This window comes from Pteropus vampyrus, unplaced genomic scaffold (genome assembly GCF_000151845.1).
Source record: "Pteropus vampyrus isolate Shadow unplaced genomic scaffold, Pvam_2.0 Scaffold113, whole genome shotgun sequence".
In the NCBI taxonomy this organism is placed as follows: Eukaryota; Metazoa; Chordata; class Mammalia; order Chiroptera; family Pteropodidae; genus Pteropus; species Pteropus vampyrus.
In genome coordinates, this window is record NW_011888894.1 from 595123 (window position 1) to 617493 (window position 22371).

At 57.3% G+C, this 22371-nt stretch overlaps 1 protein-coding gene across 4 annotated transcripts; it reads left to right on the forward strand.

The window, feature by feature from the left end:
* The first annotated feature begins 503 nt into the window (after positions 1-503).
* On the forward strand, positions 504-20841 carry LOC105295747 (cytochrome P450 26B1). Of its 4 annotated transcripts, none has more exons than XM_011365545.2 (7): positions 504-583; positions 1413-2035; positions 5497-5721; positions 14399-14674; positions 14933-15088; positions 16716-17000; positions 17418-20841. In XM_011365545.2, exons 2-7 carry the CDS (start codon positions 1832-1834, stop codon positions 17808-17810), a joined length of 1539 nt encoding a protein of 512 aa, XP_011363847.1. In that variant the 5' UTR covers positions 504-583; positions 1413-1831; the 3' UTR covers positions 17811-20841. The 4 variants fall into 4 exon arrangements, with proteins under 4 accessions (XP_011363847.1, XP_023389617.1, XP_023389619.1 ...); XM_023533849.1 differs by lacking the exon at positions 504-583 and adding an exon at positions 745-1258; XM_023533851.1 differs by lacking the exons at positions 504-583; positions 1413-2035 and adding an exon at positions 2494-2512.
* The last annotated feature ends 1530 nt before the right edge of the window (positions 20842-22371 follow it).

Genomic DNA, 22371 nt, shown 5'->3' on the forward strand with positions numbered 1-22371 from the left:
GGAACTACAAACTTAGAGGGTCTCAAGGTGTCCGAGAGGAGGGGCTGCAGTGCTGGCGGCCCGGGACACGGACCGGGAGAGGGGAACATCGGGGTCTTGTAGGGTAAGAGACGTATGGGGCTGGCAGGGAGACCTTGGCATCTAAGGTTTGGGGTTTATGGACCCGGGCTGGAGGGACTGGGAGCGGTAAATGGGAGGATGGAGGGGTCCCTGGAGACAGGAGACTGCAGGGTTCCGCGGGATAGGAGCTGGGGACCTGAGCACAGGTTCAGGGGGTTTTGGTGCCCCTTAGTCGAGCGGCGGTCTGGCCGAGCCCTCAGCTGCTGAGGCGACAGCCCATGTGGGACTGCCCGGGCTGGAGGAGGGGGCCGGGACCCCAGAGGGAGGAAAAGAGGGAGGGAAGTAGCCTAGCAGCCAAGCGGGCATCGTGCGAGTGCGCACCGTGCGTGTGTGTGTGTGTGTGTGTGTGTGTGTGTGTGTGTGTCTCATCTCGTCCGTCTGTAGGTGCCGGGCTCAGCGAGACGCCGGTGAGAAGGAAGAGGAGGCGAGAGGTGAACTGAGTTTGATCCTGCGGCGGCTACAAGTGGGTCCCGGGCGGGCGGCGGGCGCGGGCGGCGGGCAGCCGGGGCGGGGCGGGCGGCGGCGGGTGCTCACACGCTCAGGCCGCCGGCCTCTCACCACGCCTCCAGCTTTGTGAGCGGGGGGGGCTGGCGAGGCGCCCACGGCGCAGCCTCCCGCCTCTATATAAACACACGCATCGCCTGGCTTTGGACTCAAATTCACATTGAGAGAAGCTTTTAAAACCACCAGCCCTGAAATCTTGCCTCCTGCTTTTCCCCCTTTCATTCCTTTTGCCTTCCTTTTCTTTTTTCCCCCTTTCTTCCCCCAGCAGCAACTCCAGAGCCGAGAGCCTGCGTCCCGGGACGGACTGCCTTTTCTTAATTGATACAATAGCCCAGCTCGGGTTTTCACCTCCTCCCCCAACTCCACCCCGCCTCACCCCTCCCGTCCGCCGCCGCCGCCGCCCCAGCGCCCGCCCGGGGCTCTGTCGCCGGCTGCTTCCCATCCCGGCCGCGGTCCGCCGGCTCCGCACCCGCGCTCCGGCCACCGTGCCGCCTCGCCCGCCGCGCCCGCCTCAGGGGTGCAACGGCGACTGTGAGGCTCGGGCGCGCTGCCCGGGGCCGCCCAGGAACGCTGGGCTCGGGCCTCTCCACTCGCCTTGGCCGGAGAGCCTTCCCCTCGCCCCCAAAGTTTCTGGGTTCGTTGGAATTTTTGGATTCAGGAATTTTTGGATTCAGGAATTTTTCCTTTTTTTTTTTTCCTTACCTAGGAATTCGAGGGGGGAACTTTTGACCAATCGATCGCACTTTCTATCCGCTACCTCTCTGTCCCCCTTCTTTTTTTTCGAGCAGGGGAAGGGGCTTACGAGAGAGGCTCCTGCTGGACAAAGTTTTCCAAAGTTTTCCGAGTGTGATGGTTGCGAGGAGAGCTAATCCACCAGCTTGATTCACGGCTTCATCTCACCACCCCTCGAGCAGCCCCTAAGTCCGCTATAAGGGAACAAACAAACAAACAAACAAACAAAGTTACACTCCGAGTCGCCTCGTGTCTCCTCTCTCTCTTCTAGGCAATTTTTTTTCCCTCCCTCTGTCCGCTCCCCTCGCAGCCTTCACTCCCCTTCCCTCGGCCCCTTTCTCCTTCTCTGTTTCGGCTGGAGGTGCCAGGACCCCCGGCCGCAGCCTCCCCTCCCCCGCCACTCGCGTCCCTTCTCATCCGACCCTCCCCTCCCCCGCCGCGGCCGGCACAGCCAATCCCCCGAGCGGCCGCCAACATGCTCTTTGAGGGCTTGGAGCTGGTGTCGGCGCTGGCCACCCTCGCCGCGTGCCTGGTGTCGGTGACGCTGCTGCTGGCCGTGTCGCAGCAGCTGTGGCAGCTGCGCTGGGCTGCCACCCGTGACAAGAGCTGCAAGCTGCCCATCCCCAAGGGCTCCATGGGCTTCCCGCTCATCGGAGAGACCGGCCACTGGCTGCTACAGGTAAGGGCGCACTCGCTCCGCTGCTCTCCGGGGTCCGCTGGCTGCAAGCGCGGGACCGATGGAGTCGCGGGCCGGCCAGGGGGCGCCGGGAGCCTGAAGGCACTGGTCCCTGCCCCGCCCCTTTTCTCCTCTCTGCCTGCGCTGCCCCGGCTTCCCCTGCCCACCTGCGGCGTTGTTCGGAGCCCACTGGTGTCGGGTGCGCAGGTTCAGAGGGCTGATAAAAGAGGTCACCGGACCCGAGAGGGCTCCCAAGACAGACTTCTTGCGGTTGCAGGCAACCGGGTGGGGGTCTGCGAGGCGTCCGCTTTCCGCCTCCCCTTCGCCCTCCAGGCCCCAGTCGCTGTCGGCTTCCTGGGCTTTGGCGGTTTCATTGGGATCCGAAAACTGAGTCGGGGAGAGGAGGAGGGGGCCAGTGGCAGATTGAACTGCCTATCTAAGACCGAGGCTGTGTTCCCGCCGCACCGTCGGCTGCGCCAGGTACTACTGCCCCGAGCCACGGTCGGAGAAAGTGTGGGTTTTGTGGTGGGAGAGGAAGGAGGTAACCCAAGGAAAATGAGAAGCCTGAGGGTTCTCTGCTTTCGGAGAAAAGGGTCTATTTACTTAATGGGTGGGGACAGTGTGGAAGGGGAGAGAAACTTGGGAGAAGTGTGTGTGAGATCCGTAGAGTGCGTGAGTGTTTGTTGTTCGACGCCGAACAACCCCACACTTCGGGTGATAATAGTGGTAGGAGCGTCGGGAACCGGACCCAGGTAGGTAATGGGGAGATTAACCTGGAATTAAACTCTTCAAGTGCTAGACAATCGCTTTGCAATTTGATACACACCAAGTTTTTTCTTGGCGGGGTGTGGGGGTGGGGGGAGGTGTCTCCTGAGCGTTAACCGCGGGAGGTGTGTTGTGTGCACGCGTGCACGAGTGTTGGTCCCAGGGATGCTGAGGGTTGGGAGAAGGATGGACGTCCTGAAATGGACAACCCGGACACAAGAGAGATGAGGTGGGAGGTGAATGCAGAGACCTGTGGGTTTAGAAGTGCGAAAGCTTGGCTTGAAATTAACAGACGCGTGCAATCCGCTCCAACACACAGAGACCCCGCCCCACGCCAAGTGACAGCGGAGCGGGGGTGGGGGTGGAGAGGGAAGGGGGACGCCCGGTTCCTCTTCCCTGTGGTCATCCCAAGTCTCGGAATCAGCTCATCTCTTTTTGCGGTTGTTCGTGCAACGGGCTGGGGTTCACTTTAACCAATGGGACTACCCCCCTGTAAAGAATTCCCCAGAGCCTATCCCGTGCCACCATACTTTAAGGGTTAACTGCAGCGGTGGTCTAGGCTTTTGGCCGAGAATTTAGGAAATAAAATAACTCACATGGGCACCGGCTCCTGCCTCATTAGAGCCAATCTGCGGAATCCGCGGTCTGTCACCGTCCCCCTCCATTCTTGACCTTTCTCTGCACCCCCCCATGTCCCCCTGACCTTTTCTCCGAATCCCACAAGGGCCCCTGGGGCTCAACTTCCAACTAGAGCAGAAGATGAGGAGGAGGAAGCAGACCTACGCCTCCCCATCCATCTACCCCCGGGGCTCTAGACTCCCGGGGGGGAGGGAAATGGGGGGGGGGGAGGAATGCGTGTAGAGGAGCACCGAAGGGGTTAATGGGAGCCTCTGAATCCCAGCTTTATTTTTTCGGAGTCATTTATCAGATTTTACGGGGGGACCTCCAAGGGCTCTCCGTTTCCACCATGCGCCATCTAAACAGAGCCCAGGGCTAAAAATACAACATTTTTGTATAAATTGGACTCGCGGCCCGAGCGGCCGCCCCTATGAAAGTCCTCTTTGTGAAGACCGTGGAAACGGCGGACAAATAACTCTTTATTAATGCCACAAAAAACGCACTTTAATTATAGTTAGGCAGATCAGAGGCGGGGGTGGGGGCGGCGGGAGAGAGGCGGCGGCGACCTCGGAAAATTCACAGCCCAACTTTTGTGTCGAAAGAAAAGAAAAACAGAGGAAAAGAGGGAGAGGAGAGACGGAGAGTCAGACGGAGCGAGGGAGACCGGTATAGCAGCAGACGGAGGGAGGGAACCCCGCTCCTCACCCCCCTCTTTGTCGCACCTCCACCCTCTCCTAGATTTCTCTTAAAGGGGTAGACTCTATCTAGATCGGCGGCAGAGTGGGGGTTGTTCTCTCTGACCCGCCAACCTGGGAGTGGGACGGTGTCCCGGTGATCCAGCCCCCCTCCTGAAAGCGCTGGCGCTCCGGGCTCGCTCCCTGTCGCGCGCCGGGGCCGGAGGCGCATGTGGAAAAGTGATTAGTACTCCTGGTTCTGCAGAGTCACTTTCGGCAGTGCTGGTGTGTGTACACATGTAGCTGGAGACTATGTTTCCGTGGAAGAAAGGAAAGTGAGGAGGAAGACCAACCCCGGAACAGAAGCCTAGTTGTGCCATCCGAGGTGCTTGACCCCGGGGATCTGGACCCCGAATCCGCGTTTCTGTTAGCAGGCAGGCAGGACGGCCGGACAGGTGGCGCCTCTCCCCTTCTCACCCGGTGCTGCCCTGGCAGGAGAAGGGTTAATGTAGGATAGGGTGGCAAGCGCCTACGTCAAAGGTGAGCAGGACGCCTCCGCCCCCGCCTTTCGGAGGTCCCCTAGGTTTCCGGTACGCGTGCAGGGCCGGCCCAGCTAGCTCCTCGGAGCGCCCGGCCCGGCCGGGGCCTAGCCCTCATCAGCTAACGCCGCCGCGGCTGCCCACGCGGATCCAGTTACCTGCGACCGCCGCCCCGCCCGGCCCCGCCCCTCGGGAAGCGCCTTCCTCCGCGCTCCCGTTCCAAACTCCCGGGCGGCGACGAAAGCCCTTCTCAGTTATTTCCAGGGTAAATTGCATTAGGAAAATCGCAGCTCTCCGCTCGTGACCCAACCCTGAGAAGCCCTCAGCGGGCCGCCGGGTCCCTTCGCGGCCAACACCCAAGAACGGAGGAAACCCCCGCCCCCATCTGTAGTGACTGCCTCCGGGCACGGTCCGCTCACCGCTATAAATAATCTTTGGCCTGCGGCCACCCCGCGGGGTCTCGCCAGCCCGTGGCCGGGAGCCTGGAAATATTTATTCCGAGAGGCTCGCGAGCGCGAGGCGGGGCAGTTGGGGAGTTGGGGGTGGCGGAGGCTCTATCTTCGAGTCCCGCAATCCGGGATACCCTTTTCCCTCCCGCAAGTCGTTACTAAAAAACAGCCTCCCACGGGGTGCCCTGGGCTTCCCGCCTCCTTGCATTATTTATTATCCTCTAGGCCCTGCTTCTCAGTTCTTGTGCATGCTATGAAAAATAAAACCTGCGTGCGTGTTTGTGTATGTGGGCGGCGAGGCACTGGTGCCCCGGGTGGTGTCCTCCGCTCCTCCCCCGCGGGCTTTCGAGACTGGGCCTTCGGGACGTCCCATCTGGAGATGTGCGCCCTGAGGGAAGTCTCTTGTGTGGCTCCCGCAGGGTTCGGGTTTCCAGTCGTCGCGGAGGGAGAAGTACGGGAACGTGTTCAAGACGCACTTGCTGGGGCGGCCGCTGATCCGCGTGACGGGCGCGGAGAACGTGCGCAAGATCCTCATGGGCGAGCATCACCTGGTGAGCACCGAGTGGCCGCGCAGCACCCGCATGCTGCTTGGCCCGAACACGGTGGCCAACTCCATCGGCGACATCCACCGCAACAAGCGCAAGGTAAGAGCTCTGGGCCGAGAGCCCCGCGACCATGCTCTGACCCTCTTCTTCTGTGCACCCAGCTTGGGGTATGGAGTTCTCTGAGCCAAGAGAACGTCTCCGCCCGAACCTGCGACCCCCCCGCTGGCACGCCGAGTTGGAGGGTCCCTGCATAGGCCGCCTTCGGGTCGGCCCTGTTGCTGGCCCACTTCGCTGGGTACAGTACCAGGTCCAACTGGTGGCTGTATGGGGGTGGTTTGGACAGAGCCTGAACGTGCGGGGGTTGAGGCGTCTAATTCCTGTCCTCGCCGTGCTCCCTAAAACTGGAAAAAGAGAAAAGCGATCTGTGTCTGGCGCTCCTCTTTCCATGTTTCCCTCGGGAATTCCGACGGATCATTCTAAAATCAAAACTAGCCTTCCTGCCACAGGTTGCTTTAATGGCAACGTAGCCAGACGCGGGGGCTAGGAGCACCTTGTGGGCAGCGGTTGCCGGGCCCTGTTTGGGAGGGGCGGGGTGAAATTTGGGCCACTATGCGCACCGGTCTGGACGTTGGTGGAAGGGCGAGGGGCGGGAGAGCAGCCGAGGCTCGGCAGAGGATCAAAGCGCACCTACTCCCTCCCATAAAGAGGAAGAGAAAGTGGGTGTTTATCCTGTGGATTTCCCGAGCGCCTGAAAGAGGCACGGAGGAGGCGAGCCAGCGCGCACGGAGCGAGCCTCCCCGCCCCCTGCTAGGGCTGAGCCACTGGCGCTGCAGCCGCCGCGGCTCGGAGCGCGGGCGGCACGTGCTGTTTGAACTGCAGTAACCCGAAAGCTGAGCCGCCGACGGGCGGGGCGCCGGCCTGCGGGCTTAAGGCAGCCAGAAGGGGGGTGGGGGAGACTGCGCGACCTCTCTTCCTTACATTTTTTTCCATTGGGTCAGAGGACTTACCCAGGTTTGAAACCTAAAGGAAAGAGAGAGCAGCCTCTGATCTCTGGGAAGAGTGGCAAAGCCCAGGAGAAGGGAGGGGGCAACTGTGGGCACCCCCCTCCACCGGAAGTCTGCATGTGAGGTGGTCTCCGGGAACGTAGGAATTCAACTTACAGTATTTGATGGCTTCTGAACTGCCTGTGAAGAGTAATTCTCCGTAGCAGACAAAAGGAGGAAAAATTACTCGGAGGGGACTGGTCTGCGCGTACCCCCAATGCTCCTCCCCCATAAAACATGTATTTCAGGGACTGGAAAGGGGCTCCTAAAGTTGTCTCTCCCATCTGCCTCGCTAGATCAGGAAGCAGCTAACAAGGCCCAGGGTCAAATGGGGCGGGCGGAGCTGGGTTCTGAGGAGTGGCTGGAAGGGTGCTGTAGGCTCAGGAATAGGGGGTTTTCAATTACGCTGGACACTTTCTTTTTCTTAGTCTTTGTAACTCCATTAAAAGCTCGTTCCAAAGAGTGAAGAAAGAGCCTTGGTCTCAGAAACCCAGCTCCAAAGAATGTGACTGCTTCTCATTTTATCTTTATAGAGGCTTTGACGAGAAAGCAATTATTTTCCCTTTCTCACAGAAGGGGATGCTGAGAGACTCAGGTTGAGAGAGGCAAAGCAAAGGCAGGTGGGGCCTGCAACACCATGTCCATAGAAAGGTGTTTCTGGGCCACCAAGCAGAGCCCTAACTCAGTCTAGTCTACTTGGGGCTGCCAGAAGCTGGGAGCTGGGGGTGGGGAAAGGTATGGGGAGGGGGGGAGGGTGAAGAAAACTTGGTCAGGACCAGAGTGTGAGACCTTGGGGGTGCAGAGGGCTTCTGGGCAAGGCTGTTGCCTTGTGGTTCCTCTCCAGGTGGGGAGGACATGCCTGGAAAGCCCCAAGATTTTGGCCTACATTGTCCATTTGGAGAGAAGGAAAGGGGAGGAGAAAGGAGATGGCACAGATGACCAATGTCAGGGGAACACACAGGAAAGGAAGGGAGAGGGAGGACTGGGGATAGGACAGGGGTGGGGGCAGAAACTGAGGACCTCAATGAGGCATAGATGGGGTCCACTAGCCCTCTAGCTCCCTGGGTGTGGGGAGCAGCCAGAATGCAGTTCATCCTGACACAGGCGTGTGGGGGCCCTCCCTTTGTGTGTACTAGTTGTGTGTTTGCTATGTGACATGTATACACATGGTCCTATGGTAGATGGGTGGACCAAAGAGTCCTTTCCTCAAATCTCTCTAATTGGTGTTCCATGAACTTAAGTTTACTGAACTAAATAGAAGACTTTAGATTAGCTACAAACATAAAAGTGAGAAACTTGGTCCTTGCCCTCAAGAAGTGGAATCTAGCCAGAAGGATGAGAGACTACTCAGGAGCACATTTTGGTCCCAGAGAGAATGGCCAGTCTGTTGGACCCAATGCCTCGTGGATTCAGTCTGGCCAGGGTGAGAGCTGCTAAGCACCACTCACACTGCCTTATCTAGCCCATGCTGCAGTCAGGGACCTAGCTGGAGAGCGGCTGCTGGGCCAGAACCAAGCCTGGTTAGGATGTGCTCGCAGGAAGTGGGGCCCAGGTGTGCAGGGGCCTGGCTGGCAGGGAACTAGGAGCGTCACTGTTTCCATTGGGGCTGGTGGCCCACCCCTTCTCTGGGAGGTCTGGCCAGATGTTCTGGGAAGGGGCTCCTCACAGCCCTCACTGCACTCCAGGTGTTTGCCCTGGCTGCTTTGGTTGTCTAGGGCCAAGAAGGGTAGGCAGGGAGAAAGTCCAGAAAGTTTTGCCCAGTCTAACAGAACCTTCTCCGGAAGCCGGGCTTGTGTTCCTGTAGCCACCCCCAAACTCTGTCCCTTGTTCCCCCACACCTATGGCCTGTGGTGTCTCTGATTGATGGGGGAGGGCCCCTATCCATTTTGTTTTTGTGTGCAGAGAGACTGGGGTATTGTTCCGTAAAGGTGTATAGTCAGGTAGGGATGATTGGGGAAAGGGTTGTCAGAGACACAGTGGAGTCGGGGATAGTTCTGGAAGCTTCCAGTGCCCAGCCCCACATACCAGGATCAGGCATTTCCTCTTTTCCTTCAGAGATAGGGCTGGCCTCTTTGCACTAAGGGACCAGCAGCTTCAGGGCATCTCAAATGGTGGGCTTCTCAGAATTTGGAAAGCATCACAGGGGACTCACCTGGCCTTAGAGCCCTGGACTAGGGAGACCCAGAAGTGGTCTTCTTGCCCCTCCTACCCAGACCTCTGGCTACAAGGACTTCTGCGCCAGAAGCTGAAGTGGGGCAAGAGCTTTCCCAGGCTTTGGAGGCAGGAATTAGGAAGCCCAGCCACTGGCCCTCACTGATTTAGCCTTTGGGCCCCATCCTGGGTGGGAGTAGAGCTCAGGCTCAGGGTGGCTGCATCCCGGGGCTTCTGCCAGGAGGTTCCTCAGCAGTCAAGCAGAGCCAGGAGGGCCCATGGTTTCAAGGTCCTGGGGGAGTCCAGCCAGGACCAGCTGTAAGTGGCTTTTGAACTAGTGCACAGTCTCTGACTTTAAAGTCTTGTCCACCAGGCTCAGTTCAGGATAGAAGTTCCTACCTGCATTGGATGGGACAGCCAGGCCGTCCTGCTACTGGGAGGGCCCCCTGGCAAAGGCCTTTGCTTTGCCAGCTGAAGTCCTTCATTCAAAAGTTACTGTAGCACTATCAGGTGGACATGGACCATTGAGGGGGTGGGTGGCAGGAGCGGATGTCTCTGAAGGTTAGTGGGGGAGGGAGCACACAGCCAGCCGCTAGGGCGCCTGAGAGCGGGTGCCTCCCTCTGCATGCCCTTGTGCCAGGCAGTGGGAGGGTGGGTTGGCTGGGAGTGGGGGCTACCCCCTCCCTTTACCCTCCTTTCTGTGTCTTTTTTCCAGGGGTGGGGAGTGTCGAAGCCTGTGATGCTCATGTGTTTGTTCACGTTCCCAGCCTTGGGAGACAATCGTGGCCTTGGTGGGCAGTGGGGTGGGGCTTGGCTGGGATCTGCTCTGGCCCTGAGTCCCCTGTGCCAGGGCTGTATCCATTGCAGGTTCCCCAGGCAGAAGGGCAGGGGTCGGGGAGTGTCTACCGGGGCCGTGAAATGCTTAGAGCAAATCACAGTAGCCAGAACAGCTGGCTTTGCCCTTAAAATAAACTTGGGCTAAAGAGGAGATTCCCCATCAGGGCTCTTGGATAAATTCAGAGCCCCCAGGATGGGTACAGGGTGGCTTGATGGGGTTAGGAGTAGGAAGCAGTAGGTTCAGGGACCTTAGTGAGTGTGGCCAGTCACGCCCTGAACTATGACTTTGGGAGGCCCTTCCCCCTTGAGCCTCAGCTTTCCCAGGGGTTTTTACTATGGCTGCAAGAAGAATGAGTGGGTAAACCTTTTCAGATTCTGTGGCTCAGCAGATGTCTGCCGAGAGTTGCCCTCCCCACCCCCACAGGGTGCTTTCATTGTGTGTGGAAGAGTTAGGGGATATGATTAGAGCTGGAGGCAAATGAGGAACAGGTACTGTTTCTAAAGATGCTGGGAACTCAGCGGGGCATGTACAGACTGGGGCGGGGCGGGGGGCGGGGGTGCGGTATGTGGTCAGGGCCAGCCCCTCCAAACCAGAGGGGTTGAAGAGGGACTGGTTCAGAGGCAGCCAGGGTGAAATCGAGGCCCAGTGCGAATGGCCCAGTGCGAATGCCATCTGGGAAGATGACGTCCTCTCTTGTCCTCCCTCCTACTTGAGTATAAAGTACACACCTTGGCGTCACCCGTGTGCTGTGCAGACAGCTGCCGAGGCAGCTGCCTGCCCTCTGTTATTCTTTCCATTCCTCAGGCCACGGCTCTGGTGGCTTGGAAAGGTGGCCTGCCCAGGCTCCCACCCTCCCGGGCAGCAGCTTCCATTCCTCCCGGTCTGAGTCACTGGCCCAGAGAGTGGGTTCCCTCTCCGGCTCTTCCCGCTCGTGAGGCTGCCCGTCCATTTGTCCGCCTGGCCGTCCATAGCTGCCAGCAGAGAACAGGGTGGTTATCTGGCTGGGTGGGTCAGCATGCAGGGCCATGAGGGTTCAGTGACTGACTCTCCTCCCAGGGGCCCCAGGTAAGAGGCAGGAGGGAAGGGGGGAGAAGATTTGTAGAAACAATTATAGGGAATTCGAGCCTTGGCAAGTCCCTTGGTTGTCCCCCGCCCCCACACACCTTGTAGAATTGCCTCCCAGTGAGGGGAGAGGGAGAACCAGGGATATTGGGGAAACCAACATGGGGAGGAGGGTTTCCAGGCCCATCCATCAAATAAACCCATCCTGCCCCAAGTAAACACCTGGGATTTTCCAAGCAAGGTCTCCCTGACCCTCTGCCCTTGCTGCTCCCAGCTACAACCCTGGTGGGAAGTCCATACCTGCTGCTCCCTCTGCAGGGCTTTGCCTGGGCCAGGGCTGGTTCCTGATGACCTTTGTCCGGCATTCTTGGCACACTTTTGGGAATTCAGAGGGAAGCCCCAGAGGGAGACAAAGCAGCCCTGGCTTCTGTTACTACTGTGGTCAGGGCAGGCAGCTCTAGGGGCTGGGAACCCTTCCCCTCTCCACACTGAGTGGCTCCACCGGGCACCTTCCCATATGCCCGAGTCCTGACCCCGCCTGCCGCATCGCAGCCTCCCTCTGCCCTGGCCAGCACCTCCGCCTCCTCCTGGCCTTTGTGGTGGGTGGTGGTTTCTGGGCTGCCCTGACTCTGGGCTGCCACAGACCCAGGGATGAGGCCCTACAGTATTCCCCATGTTTGGTAGGCCATGGGCCCTGTGAAACAGCGGGGCCAGAGGTAGGGGCACGGACTTGGTGCTCTCTGAACAAAGCCCCTTGAGTGTCCTAGATCTGCTTTTGCTTGGCATCTCATTTGGGTAGTTTCTTTACCTCAGGGGGGCTCTGAGGAGAATCATGGGACAGCCAGGTAAAAAGGTATCCTAGACCATCTAGTCAGGCTTCTCGATGGGTCAAGGTAAGAGCCTTGCTCCGGCCGTAGTTCTTTTCGGAAGACTCAGCCCAGGGATCCTGCAGATACAAGATGTCAGTGGGCTTCTTGGGGTCATTCCAGCTCCTGACCTTGTTCAGGACCCCTTCCCACTTAGAGGTCAGGTGTGGACTTCCTGCCCTTGGAGTCCCTCTACTCAGTCTCAGGTCCTCTGGGGGTCCTTCCTGCCCTCCTTGGCCCCAAAGCTTGAGAAGGAGCTATTCAGACAGCCATCGCTAGAGGGCGCAGGGAATGTAACCTTTGGGGCAGGGCAGGGCAGGAAGGACAAATCTTCTTCAACAAATAAGTAGATTGTCAGTGGGTATTGTCTGGCCACACCTGGGGTGCACTGGGGCCCCTGAGTGCTTCCTCTTTGGTAATAGCCCTGGGATGGCCCCTCTTGGGCCGCTGTAGCCCATGTGGGGTGTGTGGGTGACAAGCCTGGCAGGCACTTACCAGGTGACTTGTGCAGTGCCAGATTCTGTGCTTTGAGGGGATAACATCTACTTAGGGACATGTGGATACTGGCGTTTGTGTGCTCCGTACGTTGAAAGGAAAAAGAGATCACCTGGCTTAACCTCACCATTTTACAGATGAGTAAACAGGGTCTGGGGGTTGACTTGACCATGTAAGTTAGTGGATGATCTAGGGTTAAAACTCAGGTCTCTGGGCATCCAGCCTGCCTTTTCCTACCACCCCACTGCATCTTAGAGCCTAGCTGGCTTTGACTTTGGCCAGTTCTGGTCAGCATGGCCTCTTTCCTTTTTCCCCCTCTACATGCTTACCTTTGGGGCCACGTCTCCCTTGTGCTGGGGCCCTGGCCAGCCCCTGCCCCATCCCCTCCATGACAGTACTCTTCAGTCTGCCCTGGGCTGGCTGGCTCTGCTTGTCCCCACCTCCAGCTTTCCCACTGAGGCCTGGTAGCCACTGTCACCTTTCTGCTTCCCTGTTGAGCTCGCTCGGCTCCACAAGCCACTTTCTGCTCACCTGTGGGCTCTCTGCTGTTCTGTAAAAGGCCCTTAGTTGGCCAATGTTGGGCTTTGGGGACAAGGCCCCCTCTCCCACCCCATAAGACTTTTTGGCCAACAGCTGAACCTGGAATCCTAAGGATACCAGGGTGAGGGGCTGCTGAGACAGAGAGCACTGCCTTTATCCGTAACCCAGTGAAGGGAGGTGGCTGCTGACCGCGCCCTCCCCACCCCCTCCCCCCACCGGAAATGCCTGAGACCCTGGACAGAACAAGGCGTGATTGACCTGTTTAGGCCTGGGCAGCCCTTGGCCACCTCCCATTGTCCTTCCTTTCAGCTGTCCCTTAGTAGCAGAAGCAGCCCCAAACAGTGCTGGCTTCTCTGCCCCTCACCGGCGGCCTCCTTCCCTCCTCCCTCCCTCTGCCCACCGGGAATTTCGGAATGAAAGTGCTATTGTGAATGCCTGGCTGGGCCACTGAAGGGCCAGCACTGTTATTTCTGCAAACCAGCCCTCCCATTAGCCATGCAGGGCTGAGGCCAGGAAAATGTTACCTTTTCCTCCTCGAGCTGACTGCAGGGGAAATTCTCACATTTACAGTTTGTGCGGTGGTTGTGTTCGGGGGGCAGAAGGGGAGGGCGGGCGCGTGTGTGTGGTTTGCATGAAGCAGGGTGGGGGGGCTGGAGCAATATTTATCTCCTTCTCCTGCGCTGCCCCTCCCCCTCTCTTCCCCATGACCTTCCCCTTGGTGCTGGTGGGGGGGGGCACCCTCCTACTGCCCTGGACTCTGGGGGGGTTGTGGGACGGAGGTTGTTGGTTACAAGTGAGACTCACAGGTCATCAGTATATAAACGAACACTCTCGCTTTCCTATACACCATGGCAGCAGTGTGAAAAACGTGTGCAGGGGCATCTGGGTGAGGAGGAGGGGCCGTTGCTGAGGAGTCAGGAGGCCTGAAAGCAGGGAGATGCAACAGGGGCTCTGGCTACTTAAAATGGACCAGGAAGATGCAAAGAATTAAAGGGGATTCTGATTGCCTTTGTGATCTTTTGGGGCGGAAAGCCTTGCCCCCATCCTGCTGCCTCCGGACCTGGCTACATGGAAGATATCTTGATGGCACAGCTGATAACAAACTCCCAGTGGGTGTTTCCCAGGGAGTGAGAGCAAGTTTGGGTCTCAGAAAGTCCTACTTTCAGTCTAGCCTCAGACTCTTTTGTTTTCCCATCAGTGAGTAAAAGGGCCACCTACTGCTTTCTGCCTCTTCCTTGTCCAGTCTGCTCAGCTGTGTTACACTCCTGGGCACTTCTGCCCTGTGGCCTGGGAATTCTGGAATGGGCCCTTGCAATGGTGGGCGGCCTTCCCCCAACCCCTTCTTGCCTGCTCTGTGTCTCCCCATGGCTGGTACGGCCACATCGCCCACAGATCTGTCGACAGCTGGATTCCCTGGCCTCCAGGGCTTTGCCATTGTTTGGACCATGAACTTTTCTGGGGGTCAGGACAGGAGACGATAGCTCAGGTCACCCTGTGAGTGTTGTGGAAGGTCTTGACTTTGAATAAAAATACTTATGAACTGTGTTTTAGTAACCTGTCCTTTTCCTGCCATCCCCACCGAGACACAGGCAGTGGGGTTCAGAATAGGGAAGCCAGCGAGGGCACGGTGTCTGGGAGATGGATGGAGGAGCTTGGTCAGGGTGAGGGCCTGGAGCTTTCTCCAGTCAAAGTCATGGGCCCTGTGCCTCAGCCAGGCCTCTGGGAGCCTCATGGGCAGCCTGAGCCCATCTGACCAGCTTGCCCGCCTCTCTCCCCTCCAGGTTTTCTCCAAGATCTTTAGCCATGAGGCTCTGGAGAGCTACCTGCCCAAGATCCAGCTGGTGATCCAGGACACACTGCGCGCCTGGAGCAGCCAACCCGAGGCCATCAATGTGTACCAGGAGGCCCAGAAGCTCACCTTCCGCATGGCCATCCGTGTGCTCCTGGGCTTCAGCATCCCCGAAGAGGACCTTGGGCACCTCTTTGAGGTCTACCAGCAGTTTGTGGAGAACGTCTTTTCCCTGCCTGTCGACTTGCCCTTTAGTGGCTACCGGCGGGTGAGCTCCCAGGCCTGGGAGGAGAAGAAGTGGGCATCCACGAGCTCACCCTGAGGGAGGGGTGGCTTACCACTAGACAGTCATCCGCCACAGAGACAGAGGGGAGAGTCAGTGGGAGGGCAGCTGGAGCCTTCACCTTGTGGTCTCTGTGGCTGAGAGGGGAAGTTCTCATAAATGTCCCCTACCCTGGACCACCTTGGGAGGAGGCCCTTGGTGCCCTTCCCCTTAGGTGACAGGATGGCCACCTTCTCCTTTCAGGGCATTCAGGCACGACAGATCCTGCAGAAGGGCTTGGAAAAGGCGATCCGGGAGAAGCTGCAGTGCACGCAGGGCAAGGACTACTCGGACGCACTGGACATCCTCATCGAGAGCAGCAAGGAGCATGGGAAGGAGATGACCATGCAGGAGCTGAAGGTGGGGGGCCTCCCCAGTGGCCAGCATGAGTGCCCCTTGCTCAACCCTGGGACAGCCCCTTTCTGGTTGCATTCCACAGGGACTGTTTCTGAGCAGCTTCGGTGGCTGTCACTTCACTGGGCTGGGGCTTAAGCCAGAAGAGCAGCCCTGACCCTACTGCTGTGCACATGGTGGGGGTGGGTGAGAAGCACCTGTGATGGGTGGGGCTGCTCCCCCTCTCCCCACGACTTGCTGTGTGTGTACCCTGTCCTGGTGTGAGCAGGTTCCCATGACACTGGGCCCCACACTCTCCATCCCATCCACCGTCCTATCTACCATTTTGGAAAAGATGCAGAAAAATTGGCCCTTAGAAACCTCTGAATGGGCTCAGTGTCTGTGGTTTTTATCGACCCCTCTCCCCTTCCCTCCAGTCTTCACTATTTCAGTGCATTTTAATGGTCACAATAACCCTGGTAGGTCACCTAGGGAAACTCAGGCCCAGAAGGGGAGGCAGCTCAGCCCTTGGGGAAGTGCTGGGTAGATTTGGACCTAACTTAGGTCCCCTCTTCCTGCCAGCCTTTTCAGGTTGGTGGCATTTGCCACTCTCCCAACCTGCCTGGCACTGGCGAAGCCCAGTTGGGCTGCCAGCACCAAGACTGTCCACACTGAGCTCTGAGAGGGGCTTCCTGCCCACTCCTTTTTAGGATGGCTATTCCACCAGAGAAGGGATCCGTTACTTCATCCTCGTTCAGATTCTGCCACACACAGCTTGCCAGGTGCCCATAGAGACTTGCTGCAGACTTCCCCATCCCCTCAATCTTTCTTTGCTTTCCCCTCTTCTAGCTCTAGCTTTTTATCTGGTGAGCCAGGAAGGAGCCCGAATGACTCTTCCATTTCACAAGACATTCTTGACTTGTAGGTGTGGTGCTGTGGCAAGTTAGGGATCGAGGTCCCTTCGCTCCCCTCTCTGGGCCTAGTGTCCATGTTTCTAAAATACAGGGCTCGGAATGAGGTGACCTGCTGGGGCCTTTCCATGGGGCATGCATGGCCCAGGTTCCTTGCTCCCTAGGATACCTCAGAGGAGGCGTTAGGTCTTCTGGGGGCCACTTCCCCTGAGCCCTCTCACTGCGGTCCCATCCCAGGTCTTCATGGGTGTGGCCCAGACTGCTTCTCAAACCCTGATGTCCTTCTCGAGGTGGAGTAGGAGCTGGAGCTGGGAGTAGGAAGGTTGGGGCTTCGACCCTGCACCCCCAACCCCACTCACCCCCAACCTCACTCAGTGCCTGGCTCCTTGGGATTTTTTTCCTTTTTTTCTTGGAGCTCACTACACTGATTAGGCTGCTGGGACTGCTGGGGCTCAATACCTCAGAATCCAGCACTGAGTGAGAAGTGGCCCTACCCCAGGGGACTTCCGGGTTAGTTCCTCTGCCCTGCGTTACAGCAGTCGTGTCTCCTGCTGAGTCACAGGACTGGCTCTCTGACCTGTGTCCATTGTGGACTAAATGCCCAGCAACATGAGGCTCAGAGAGAGCGGACAGGACCCAGTTGGATGCTGCTGCGGCTCGGGGGACCCCGGTAGAGTGAGGTCGCCCCCAGGCTGGGCCTGCCTGGCTCAGTCCGGGTTGCCGATGGTGATTCTCCTCTGCAGGACGGCACCCTGGAGCTGATCTTCGCAGCCTATGCCACCACTGCCAGTGCCAGCACGTCACTCATCATGCAGCTGCTGAAGCACCCGGCCGTGCTGGAGAAGCTTCGGGAGGAGCTGCGGACGCAGGGCATCCTGCACAGTGGCGGCTGCCCCTGCGAGGGCACGCTGCGCCTCGACACGCTCAGCGGACTGCACTACCTGGACTGCGTCATCAAGGAGGTCATGCGCCTTTTCACGCCCATTTCCGGTGGCTACCGCACCGTGCTGCAGACCTTCGAGCTTGACGTGAGGCTGAGCCCTCAGGACTGGGTCTCAGGGGGCCCGTGGGAGCACTGCCTTGTGGGGGGGGGGGGCGGTGCAGGGTGCTGGCTGATGGGAAAGACCAGACTTCTCCTCAGAGTAGGTACCTCAGTCTGATGGGGAAGCGGCAGTTATTTTCAGGGAACTTTCATTCTGATGGGAGAGACCTTGTCTCAAACCTGGGTCAGTTGAAGCCAGCCTGGGTGTAGTGTGTGAAGTTGCATGTGGACATTTTGTAAATAAGACACTGGACTAACATGCTGAGGGGTGCTGGCCAGGCCAGGAGACCACAGTGGGATGTCTGTAGGAACATCTGGGTGGGGACTGGCAGGCAGAAGTCCTGGGCCCTCTCAGACCTTTGCTGGCTCTCACCATCCTACCCTGCCCTCATCTCACCTCCAGGGTTTTCAGATCCCCAAAGGATGGAGTGTCATGTACAGCATCCGGGATACCCACGACACGGCGCCCGTGTTCAAAGACGTGAACGTATTTGACCCTGACCGCTTCGGTCAGGCTCGGAGTGAAGACAAGGATGGCCGTTTCCATTACCTCCCTTTCGGCGGCGGTGTCCGGACCTGCCTGGGCAAGCACCTGGCCAAGCTGTTCCTGAAGGTGCTGGCGGTGGAGCTGGCCAGCACGAGCCGCTTTGAGCTGGCCACTCGGACCTTCCCCCGCATCACCTTGGTCCCTGTCCTGCACCCCGTGGACGGCCTCAGTGTCAAGTTCTTTGGCCTGGACTCCAACCAGAACAAGATCCTGCCAGAGACGGAGGCCATGCTGAGTGCCACAGTCTAAAGGAGCCTGGCCCACACCCCTGCCTCAGCCCAGCCAGGCCATGGGCGGGAGGCGATGGAAGGGTAGAAACCTGTGTGTGGGAGGGGCTGGAACCCGGGGAAGGGGGAATGGCCCCCCTACTTCTCCCTCCCCTGGACCCCCTCCCTGGCAAACCCTACCCAAAAGGGCTCCATTCTCTTGGAGGATGGGACCCTGGCTCCTGCTTCCCCCAGTCTCTCTCCAGCTCCCATCAGCTTGGCTCCCGGGCTGGCATGCCCAGGGGCTCCGCACGCCCGTTACAGTGTTACGTGTCAGGCGGCTCGTGCTGCAGCGTTTGCTTGTGATGTTCCCAGCTGGCCCCTCTCCTCCCATTTCATTTGGACCCTTTTAGTTTGAGGTCAAGTGGTTGACTTGGGATGGGAGTAAGAGAAAGAGGTGGCCTCTTCAGCACCCCTCCCCCTCCTGCCTCTACTCACACTGGGGCATGTGCCCCTCTGGGTGTGCGCTGAGGGATGGCGTCCTGGCATAGAACTCCAGTCGCCCTTGGCAGAGGCAGAGGCTGCAGCCAGCCTAGAGGGGTCCCACCTCTTTGCCAGTTTGAACATTTGAAATTACCTATTGCTGCTACTTTTTCTCTCCTCTGACCTTGGGGCAAAGGAGCCCCAGGCTCTGTCCTCCCAGCATCCTCCCTGGTGGCCCTGGGCATGCACACAGCACTGACATTCTCACCTTCCCACAATGAGGCCTTGAGCCCACCCTGCTCCCCTGTACACACACACCCAAGGCCTTTGGCTCATATTTATTCACTGATATAACCAAATCTTGGCATTACTGGGGACTGGAAAACGCATCTCCTCTGTCCCCTAACCTCCGTCCCGGCTGCTCCGGGGAAGGACTTCTGCAAATGACTCAGTCCTCCTTAGTTGCGGATTGAGCAGCTCCCCCACGCTCCAGACCTTCTGTGGGTTCAATTTCAGAGCTGGACTCTCGGGGTGAAATCCACCATCTCTGCCTTTGTCTCCTGGTGGAGACAAGAAAATGGCCCACTGCCTCCCGCCCTGCTCTGGCAAAAATGTGGGGATTTAGAAGCTGCCACCATCTCCTGCACGGTCACTGTTCTCCCTGATGCCCCCCACTCGGCTAGTGAGTATGGGGAAGGATACGGGTTCTTTCTTCTGATGGGGAACAAGGGCCTCTGTTGTCCCTTCCTTAACCCTCACCCTTTGCCCTTGGAAAAGTGTCTAGGAAGTCCCTTCCCACCTCTATGCCACTGTCCGCTTAGCCCAGCTCAGGGGTGTGGGGACTAGTTGAAAGCAAGGGGAAGTGTGTGCAGAAGGTAGCCCTTCCTCGAGCTGACTCAGGCCTCTGCCCTGTCTGGAGGCAGCTGCGGGGTGGGGGTGGGGTGCTGCTGCAGCTGCAGCAAGGAGGCTGGTATGTGCGATTTGTAGGAAGCGATTTGCTTGAAAACTGGCCAGTCAGGGGAAAAAAGAGTAGCTTCTGCTACCAGCATTTTGAGTGTTGACAATTTGGGATGCCTCCCAGGGCCGGTTTGGGGCCTTTGAAGAGTCTTCAGTGATTTTGTCTGTTTTCAGATTTGTCTTTGCTTTCCGTGTTTCTCTTTGGGCTTTCGATGTTCTAAAAGAGGTGAATCCTCTTTGCAAGAAAATCAAAAACACACAGAAGGTGCAGGACGTTGATCCCCCCTAATTGCCTCTCCCAAGCAGTGACCACTATGACTGCTCAGTGGCCCCCTCTGATGGTGCTGAGTGGGCAGATGGCACCCCAACTCTCTCCCCCCTCACATTGACCTGCGGTACGCTCTACAGGAAGGAACGGGCTTACCACACCCCACGACTGTCCTGTTACCCCCTGTTCTCAAGTTTCATTTGGTTTTTACTTTTTCACTATTAAAAAACAGTGCAGAACAAAACTTATTGGCAAAAATTGACATTTTAGAAAACTTAATAAAATTTCTCAATCTCTTCACATTCTGAAAAACAGGCAAAAATGTGTAAAGACTTGTCAAAGCTTGCAAAATAGCTGCATGGTGCACCAGAATTGGTCACCCACAAAAAAGCCTGGTGTCTGGAAGTTTCACGCGCCTCCAAGCTGACCCGGCCTGCCCCAAACCAATCGGTCTTGACCGAATATCTAGGAATGCAGTAAGTGCAGCTTCAGACAGGAAGCCCACCAGGCCTGGCACTGGAGAGGGATGGGGGGCCGGAGGGCTCTGGAAGGCCTCAGTGGCCTTCTGTTGGGGTGACCAGCCTGGGAGGGGCAGAGAAAAGGCTGAAGGGGGTTCCTGACAGGGATAAAAGAAAGGTCATTTGCCCCACTGGGTCTCAAAGGCAACAAGAAGAGAACTGAAGAAAGCTCTTGACTGGCTGACAGGAGGGTCCCATGTTGAAAGTCATCCGTCTCCTCTGTATGTCCATCCGTGTCTGTGTGTGTGTGTAGGTTTTATAGACATAGTGTTAGATGGGTGATGTTTCCGCACTTACCATTCCTAACTATTGTAACTTGACATTAAAAAGACAAAACCCCACAAAACTCTTCCTGCCATGGGCTTGCAGATTGAAGCACTTTCGATGTTGGGCGCTGGCGTTTGTGTTCTGGGCTCCATCTTGACCCTGCCCGGATCACTATAATATTTTATACACAAAACTTTTTTTTCATAAATGTTATAATTTTGTGTCTGTCTTTATAAACTATTATAAGTACTATTTTGTTATAATTCAAAATAGATATTTAGTATAAAGTTTTCGCTGTTAAATATTCGTTATTTAGTAAAATATGAATTTTTCTCTATTGTAAACATGGTTCAAAATATTAATATGTTTTTATCACAGTTGTTTTAATATTGAAAAAGCACTTGTGTGTTTTGTTTTGATATGAAACTGGTGCCGTGTGAGTGTTTTTGCTGTCATGTGGTCTTAATCTGTATATAATATTCCATGTTGCATATTAAAAAATGAATGTTGTGCATTTTGTGATTTTGAAAGTACTCAATGTGGCTCTTTTATAGGCTTCCATAATAAACTGTGGGGACTCACCTTCGTTTGGCTCTCTGGTTTCTGCCTTTCAGCCTCACTGAAAGGGTACTCCCCACTCCCTGACGCCCACGTTCCCTTCAGCAACGTCCAGTCCCACCTGCCAGGCAGGAAGTTCTGCCCGGAAACATTTGTCCTATGAGGCCAACCTGCCATTCCCTGTGCATAGGCACAGAGAAGTTCGTGGCAGCGTCCTTCGAGGAGTTCCTCTGGGGAGGGAAAGATGTCACTGAACAGCTACTGGCCCCAGAGGTCTGTTGGGAGATGTGGCAGCTGGGAGCCAGCTCCCCTGGCCGAGTATAGCCATGACTGGCTGGGCTAGGTGTCTCAGTGCTGGACACGACAACCCAGAGTGCTCAGGGCTTGTCCTGAGTCCATCTCGTTTATACTGATGTCCATGGCCACGTGGTGAACTGAGGAGCAGAATTCAATTCTGACGCCCAGCCCTGTGCCCCAGGAGGCACTTCTCAAAGGCTGTTTCATGAGCTGCAGGAGCAGATAGATTCCCTGATCAAGTACATTTAAGGAAGGGGTTAAAGAATAGGCAGATCCCTTCACCACAAGACTTGTCAGGACCTTGCGCCTGAGGATGGGTGCACTAAGGGGCAACATGGTATAGAGAGGACACAGGTTGCAGGCTTCTCAAACCCATTTGATGACAAACCGTGTGCCATTTGCCAGCTGGGAAAAGCTGCTCCGCATCTGGACTGCCACGGAGGCTGGAGGTAAGGCCGGCAAAGGGCACAGTCCCAGGACCAAGGGGCTGTGCTAGGGGAGGGAAAGCAATGAGATGCAGAGCCATGGCCCCTGGAGCTGCACCAGGAACCAGGGAGGGAAAGGTGTCACCGTGCCCGGGCTGGTCGGAGCCTCCGCCATGCCCCACGGTCCTCTCCCCCCAGGTCTGGGGAGGGAAAGTCTCCCCTGAGCTGGCCTGAGAAAGGCCTTTTTGTGGCTGCAGCATTTCTTTTTCATTCAGTCAGTCAGACCCAATGTTGGCTCAGAGGCCCCGGGCGCGGATGCACTGAGACGCAGGGCCTCTCTCCACCCAGGTCACAGAGCCTGGCCACCCAGAAGAGAAACACCAACACCTTCCAAGCAACGCCACTGGGACAGGACACTCAGCAGACCCTGACCACCCTGTCCTTTGCTCCGTGCTGTCGTTACGCCTTACTCTGCCCCTCCCCAGCATGCCCAGCCCTGCTCTCCCTGAGTCCTAGCCCCAACCTCTGCCCTCTCCAGGGTGGGAGGAAAGCAAGGTTGAGTCCCCTGTTTTCAAGATAAAGTAGAGTCTCAGAATGGCAGGGACTTTCCCATGGCCTCACAGGATTGAAGGGTAGCTCCTGCGCCAGAACCAGACCACCTGCCCAGCACGTGCCCACTTGGAGGGGCTCCCTCAGTCAGAAGCCTCTAGGGTCAGTAAGAGGCAGCAGTGAACACCCCGAGCTTCCACGCAGAAATGTGCCAGCACGAGGTAGTAATTTTGCAGAGTGTGAATTCCATCTCTCTTGGTGGGATGTCCTGTGTGGCAGCAG